Raw genomic sequence first — 7,522 nt, forward strand, 5'->3', positions numbered from 1 at the left:
ATAATAGACGACAGTTTTTAATCACTTTTATTGACTTTTCTATTCTATGCTTACTTATCAAATTATAAAATGACAAGATAAAGTAACAAAAATTAAACTATATGAAAAAGAAAGGAAACACATCAGAGATTGTCAGATGCCTACAGTTCTCCTTAATGTTTCCTCAGAAAAAAAGAAACAAGATGTGTGAAATCTCTGAGAAAGGAGATGACAGTTTAAAATGTAGAAAAGGAAGCCCCACTCACCTTGAACTTGGTCATTCTGTCCTCCTTCGTTTGGAATTGGCTGGGACTTAGGAAGGCACAACAGGGGAAAAAGAAAACAGCCATCAGCATCCGGCCAAGAATGCCACTGCTTTCTGCACAAGCTCAGCTCCTCCTGCGGGGTGTGGACTCTGGGTGCCATTCTTTCAGCTAAGGACCCCTGGAGCGAGTGACTCTCCCCGCCCCGTGCCGTGTGGCCCTGACACACACTCCTTATGAGCCTCACAGTATGGCTGTAACTCTAAGGAGGACAGAAATGGAACGTGCAGCCAGGTTCAGAATGTAAACTCTGGCCCCAATACCTACACTCTCGGCACTGCTATTTAGTAGTTGTGACATCCTGCACAAATTAGTAACTCCATATCGCCATTCTTTCATCCATAAAATGAAGAGATTAACAATTAAGAGAATTAACAATCTCTCAAAGTATTGAGTGAGGAAAAAAAAAAGTTCAAAGAACATTTTCAGAGTAATATTCCCTAGATTGTGAAAATGAAGAAATATTCAGTGACATAAAACTTGTCTTCATAAATGATTATTATCAAGGGAAACTTTAGAAGTTGTCACACGAAAATTACCTTTAACTTCTGAAATATTGTAATTCTTAGTTGGTCATACTTAATTTAATGCCTCTCTAATAATACTTAAGATCACAGGAGATGTGATCAAAATACAGTGAATCCAGGTGTAGTGGTATACCCAGCACTGGGAGGCTGAGGCAGGAGGATCACTGAGAGTTCTACACCATGGGCCACTGGGCCTGCCCCTGGGCACCCTTCCCACCTCTGGTAACCACGCTGTCTTTAGGAACTTGACTACGTTGTTGACTGAGTTTTCAAAGATGGAAGACCTTGCAAACATGGAACAGATAAAATAAAATTTCAGGCCAGGGAGATAGCTTAGCAGCACAAGTGCCTGCCTGGCGAGCACAAGGTTCCGAGTTCAATCTCCAGTACAGGAAGGGAGGGAGGAAGGGAGGGAGGGAGGAAGGGAGGGAGGGAGGAAGGGAGGGAGGGAGGAAGGGAGGGAGGGAGGAAGGAGGGAGGGAGGGAGAGGGAGAGAGAGAGGGAGGGAGGAGAAAATTTCATAAATCTTTATCTCTATACTGTATATATAACTATGTATTTGATAATCCATATACCATTCAAACAAAAAGCTACAGTAATCATTGTAAGAATAAAAATAACAGAATTGGTAATGTTTAACACCAAGTCCCCATCAGGAGCCCTGGCAAGCGCTGGGCACGCACTCTTCCCTACCTCACAGACACCGCTTCCGCTACTGCCACGCCGGTCCTGTGCTCTTGGTCCTATCACCTAAACCTCTGTGCCTATCCGCAGCTACAAAAGGAAAAGAAAAAGAATGTTAATCATAGGGTTATTATGGGAAATAAATGAAAAAATTTATGTGGTAGCCTTGGCAAAGTACCTGACATTTTAAGAAGTTCTCAGCCACTAAAGACAGTAACTGCTGCACCCATTGAACAGGGGACATCGAGGAGCTGGAGTGACCCCGAATCCAGCTCTCATGCCCGTGCCCGTATTTTGAATCTTGTCTCTCTCTCTCCTCTCTCTTTCTTTCTTTCTTTCTTTCTTTCTTTCTTTCTTTCTTTCTTTCTTTCTTTCTTTTTCTGAGATAGGGTCTGGCTGTGTAGTTCAGGCTGGCCTGGAACTCATAGAGATCTCTCTGCCTCAGCCTCCCAAGTGCTGGGATTACAAGTGTGTACCACCATGCCTGGCATCCTGTCCATCTTGTTATGGACAAAAATAAGTGGTTGGGAGCTTAGGGTCTTACAGAAGAGTTGAGATAAAAAACTTAAATAAAAAGATGCATAAATGAAGATAGAATTCTGAAGACATACGATGTGCTTGAGGGAGAAGAAAACTGAGTTGTGAACAGGACAGACTCTAAAACCATGCTCTGATGTTAGGGTACTGGCATCCCCAGTCTGACAGCACTTCTGCCCCATGTCTGATCTGTGATGAGGGGGGTGGTGATAACACCAAACTCACTTAAGATCAAAGTGACTGAGTGTACACAAAGCCTTTGGAACAGCGTCTGCCAGCTTAAACATTCAATAAAAGCTACCCACATATCCATACCGCTGCTGCTTCTTGGTGCTAGAGGTGGAACTTGAAAGCCTTAACGTGCTCGAACTGGGCCTCCAGAAGGGAAGTCAATCATGAGTGAGAGCCCTTACTGTGCGATTAGTGCCCTTACAAACGGAGATGGTGAAATACTCATTCCCACATGCCCAGGATGAGGACCAAGAGATGGCATCCAGTGGGGGAGCTCTTTTGGTCCCTTATACTGTAGCCAGTTTACTGGCAACAGGGCAGTGCCAATCCAGCCAGGGAACTGATCCAGCAATCACCTACCCTTTGTCCCTGCATTTCAATGCCAATCAATCACACACTACATTCAGCCAAGCTCCTCCATGGCTGCACAAAGCTTTAGGGGGGACACCTAGACACAAACCGTAACAGCAGGCATTGGGCTTGTCAGTACCTTCATCGTGGACTTAACTTCCAGAATGGTAAGAAATGAATGTTGGGTGTTAAGCTACCTGGTCCACAGTATTTATGTTATTTCAGCCCAGACTTACCAAGTCATTCAGGACAGCAAAGCAGCACTGCCTAAGGAGCAGAGCATGGGCTGAATCCCAGATGCCGCTGAGACCCCAGCTCAGAGCCACTGCACGGTGAACAATGCACCCAACCTACACAGCGGCCCTAACTTGAATTCTCCTTGTAGGGTCTGACTCTAACCATTAGAAGGATAGAAACTCAAGATAAAATAAGCTGGCTCAGTGATGCACATCTGTAATATCAGCTATGGAAGAGGGTGGGGCAGGAGGACTGCAAGGTGAAGGCAATCTCGGGGAATTGAGGAGACCCTGCCTCAAAATAAAATAAAACAAGGGCTGGGGATGTAGCTCAGCACTCTCTTGGTTCAATCCCTTGTACTACGAGGCAGTGTAATGGTGGGGGTTAGTATTAGTTAATTAGAAGTAGTAGTGTTGCAGGCAGCCTGAGTTAGATAGAAATATCATAGGCAGTCAGACAGGGTCAGGACCTCGAAGGAGATGACCAAGACCAGACACCTTACAACTGTGAGAGATGCTCCTGCTGTGAGCCAGACCTAAAGGCCAAACAAATACTAACATCCCTAAAGACTGGCATCCAGGATTGATCATTACTCAGGAAGAATCATTGTCTGAAGGCCACCAGATAAGGTTTACATTCATGCCTGCTTGTTACATGACTTGCTACCCCATTTGGTCCTGGGCCTAATCAATTTAACCTAAGCAATGGTGCTCACAATCCCATTGGTTGACCATAATTTTGTCCTACCCCACATCCACCTAAGCAAGTTCCCATTCTTTCCACCTTAGGTCTGCATGGTTTTACACTATAAAAGTCCCTGGAAGAGACAGCTTCCCTGGGGAACTACCCGTTCGGGTCCCCCTCCTGTCCCTCTCTTGGACAGGAGCTTTCCTTCCCTCAATAAATATATTCTGCTCATAACCTCTGTTTTTTCCTAAAATTCATTCTTCGGTTTTAGAGAACACGAACTCATCCAGGTCAGGTCGAGAGATCATTTTTCCCTATGTCATTTGGAGGTTCCCTATATCATTTGAGGTCACCTACCTGAGATCAGTTTTTCTCCCTATATCAGTAGTAAGCCCTCTTATTTCAGATACAAGAACCTTACTGTGAAGCTTACTGCTATGTTCTGATACCAAATGGTCCCAGAGGCCCCCATGCTAAAGGCCTGGTCCCCAGTGTAGCAATATTGGGCACGGGCGGAAGCTTCAATGGGTGGCACCTATGGGGAAACTTTAGGTCACTGAAAGCATAGCCAAAGGGGTCAGTGGGACTCTGGCCCTCTGCTTCTTCCTCTCTTTTTTGTGCCATGCCATGAGGTGAGCAGTTCTCCACAATACACTCCTATGTGCGGCCTTCCCACAGACTCAAACCAAGAAGGCCAATTGATTATGGACCCTCTACACCTGGGGGCTCCATCAACTTTTTCATAAGGTGATCCCATTATAGTCACAGAACACTAATACACTTAGTGTGGCACATTTCTTCCAATCATAGAAGAAATCCTCCTTGAGAGATTGTGATTCGCTTTGTTCTCATTCCATACTTGCCTGGAAATCTCTAGTAAAAGTGTTTTGCAGTGAGATCCTTCCATCTCTTCTGTGGGAAAAGGGATAACTAATAAGTCTGACATCTGTCTGGTAATTAATTCCTGGATTGCATTTCCAAGAACCTAAACCAGAGCTTATAACAAAATCATTTGCTTAGCAGAGCTGACGACTGACTGACTGACTGACTGACTGACTGACTGAATCTATCTCTTGACAAATGGGTGAAGCAGATGAAAGACTACACAGGTGGCACCACCACACCCAGCTAAGAATCCACACTTCTATCCCAGTTGATGCTGATGTGTTTGGTCCCTGTATCACAAATTGAGAATCATCAGTCAGAAATAGCGCTCCACAGTTTTTCAGACAGCCTGATGACTTTGGGATCCTACCTCTCACCTTTCTACCAACTCTAATAGAGGACCACGATCAACCCTAAGATCCTGATGTAGTCACAAGAAAACCCAGACAACTGATGAAAAACTTCCTTACCTACTGGGCACCGTTTGCATGAATAGAGTCAGTATTTCAACCAATCTTCATAACAGCGCTAAGGATTGAGAAGACAATTATGCCCATTTTACAGGTCAAGAAATTAAAGTACAGGGGATGGTGAGATAGCACAGTGGTCTAAAGCACCTGCTTAGGCAAGCTTAGGCAGGCGCAGGGGACTGAGATGTGGTCCCCAGCATCACATACAGCGCCAGCCCCGCCCTTGGGGTGGGCTGAGCCAGCCCCCCCCAAAAAAAAATTTAAAAAAAGAAATCAAAGTATAGAAAGTCACTTGTTCATGATTTACCACAAGTCAACAGAAAGTTAAGATTTTCACTCTGTTTACCTACTAGGACGGACAATGGCTATCAAACCAAGAGCAGATGAGACTCACACGATAACTTATAAATTTCCAATCCACATTAATTAATTCAGACCCTATGGAGGAGGGGTGCTGACATCTGAAGTTTTATACCTTTCCTCAGACCCAGGCCACCATTTTATTGTCCAGACAGGACGGTACACCGAGCAATGAATCCAAGCAATGTGACACTTCTGCCCACATCTTTAACTAGGCAATAGTTCTCAAGCTCTGGGATGCGTCTGAGCCTGAGAATCGGAATGCTGCCTTAACATTTTTTAGTTTCTCCCGAGGCCTAACCATGAACTCCGATATCTTCTCTAGGCAGGCCCCCTCCCCAGTGTGTTAACTCTGTTTTTTTATTCTGCACTGGCTATTTGACATCTGTTATTCCTAACCTCTCTATAAGAGCTAAGCCACAAGGTCAGACTCAGAATCAAGTTATTTCCATTTTTCTGTAAGCAGTTTTCACAGAGGGCTAAGTTCCCAGACTATTCTAAGCACTTTATATATCATGTCTCATTTAATGACAGGAACCTTAGGAGGGAAGTACTGATATCATCCCTGTTTGTTAGGTGAGGAGACTGAGGCCCAGAGAAGTTAAACAACTTCCCCAAGGCCACGCAGCTACTGCGCTCCAGCGAAGTTTCTAACTTAGGCGCTGAGATTTGATCCAGGATCTTCTTCCTTTACAGTATACTAGCAAGACACTTATTCAGGCCGGGCATGGTGGCACACACCTGTAATCCCTGTACTCAGGAGGCTGAGACAGGAGGATCTTTTTGAGTTTGAGACCAGCCTGGGCTACCAAGTGAGCTCAAGGCCAGCCTGAGGTGCATAGTTGCACCCTGTCTCAAAGAAAAAAAAAAAAAAAGAAAAGAAAAAAAGACATTTATTCAGTTGTTATCTATGCTTATTTCTTTCCCTGTAAAATGAGAACACCAATAACTTTCATGAGAAATAAATGAGTTAACTGAAAAAACCTGGAGTTCTGCAAGTCACAAGGGAAATCCAACAAATGTTAGCCATTCTTTCCACTCCCCTGATCTCCATGCAATAAATAAAATAGCAAACATTAATGGTGTCTCTAAAGGAATTTGTTTTAAATCATGACAATACTATCTACAACTGTACATCAACTTCTGAATACTCTGAAAAAGTTGATGGATTCTATTGCCTGCCAAAAGTAAGTGAGATAAAAGCCAAGGGACAGTCTTTCAGTTTTGTTCTCTAAGCCCACGCGGCAGCCTGTACTTTCTTTCAGCTGCTTGCTGGACAGCTACATGCACCACACTTATGCACTGCATAACTCCTCCTTACCGACCTGTTGATGGCACCCTGAGAATATGATGAAGCCCATGAAACACAGAAAAGAAGTGAATAGAAGAATGAAAGAGATAGAAAAAGAGAAGGGGCCAGAGAGATAGCTCAGTGGACTAAAGCATCTCCTTAGGCAAGCTTAGGCAAGTGTAGGCACCACAGTTCCATCCGCTGCACCACATGCTGCGCCAGCCCCGCCCCCCAGGCAGGTGAGCAGCCAGAGTGCGGTTGTGGTGGCACACAGCTGTAATCCCAGCCCTGGGGAGGCTGACAACAGCAGGATCACCACAAATCCAAGTTGAATAGTGAGACCCTGTAACAACCAAATACATTTAAAATAATAATAATAATAATAATAATAATAATAATAGAAAAAGAGGAAAGAAGACAAAGAACGAAAGGAAAAAAGAGAAAAAATGAACAAAAGGGAGAGAGGAAAAAAGAGAGGGAGAAAAAGAGAAAAAAAAGGAAGGAAATAAGGCAGGTAGGCACAGTTGTATTCGGTGGCTGGCACAACTCTAAAGGAATAAAAAATCAATCATCTTTTTCCTGACCCCTTCTCTTTTTTAGCTTTCTCACATAGTCTATTCTCCTTAGGTAAAAACCTCGAGTTGCTGCTAACTCTTAACATCTGTTACAGGCTGTGTTCCCTCCCAAATTTGTGCGCTAAGTTCTAACCATCAGTACCTCAGATCGCAGACGGTGCCTTTCCAGAGATAGGGAAGTTAACACACCAAGGAATAGCACAGGAGTTCTCGTACAGAAAAGAGAGAGGCTTCAGAGGAAACCAAAGCTCCTAACACATTGACCTTGAACTTCCAGCCTCTATAACTATAAAAAAAAAAACAGATTTCTGTTGTCTCAAGACATCCAGGCTACTTAGAACAAGCTTAGCTAAAGCACAGGGACCGCGGTTCAATCCCCCAGCAC

The 7,522-nt window shown here is 44.2% G+C and overlaps 1 protein-coding gene across 1 annotated transcript in view; it reads right to left on the reverse strand.

The window, feature by feature from the left end:
• Window positions 1–1,869, reverse strand: part of Znf226 (zinc finger protein 226) — a 38,141-nt gene extending 36,272 nt beyond the window's left edge. The window contains exons 1-3 of the mRNA XM_004644328.2: window positions 1,692–1,869; window positions 1,523–1,603; window positions 246–291 (exon numbers count right to left, since the gene is read on the reverse strand). Of these exons, the coding sequence (XP_004644385.2) occupies window positions 246–260 (15 nt within the window). The 5' untranslated portion in view covers window positions 261–291; window positions 1,523–1,603; window positions 1,692–1,869. The remainder of the gene's footprint in view (window positions 1–245; window positions 292–1,522; window positions 1,604–1,691) is intronic.
• Between the last annotated feature and the right edge of the window lie 5,653 nt (window positions 1,870–7,522).

The sequence above is a fragment of the Octodon degus genome, unplaced genomic scaffold (assembly GCF_000260255.1).
Source record: "Octodon degus isolate 3935 unplaced genomic scaffold, OctDeg1.0 scaffold00197, whole genome shotgun sequence".
NCBI classification, from domain to species: domain Eukaryota; kingdom Metazoa; phylum Chordata; class Mammalia; order Rodentia; family Octodontidae; genus Octodon; species Octodon degus.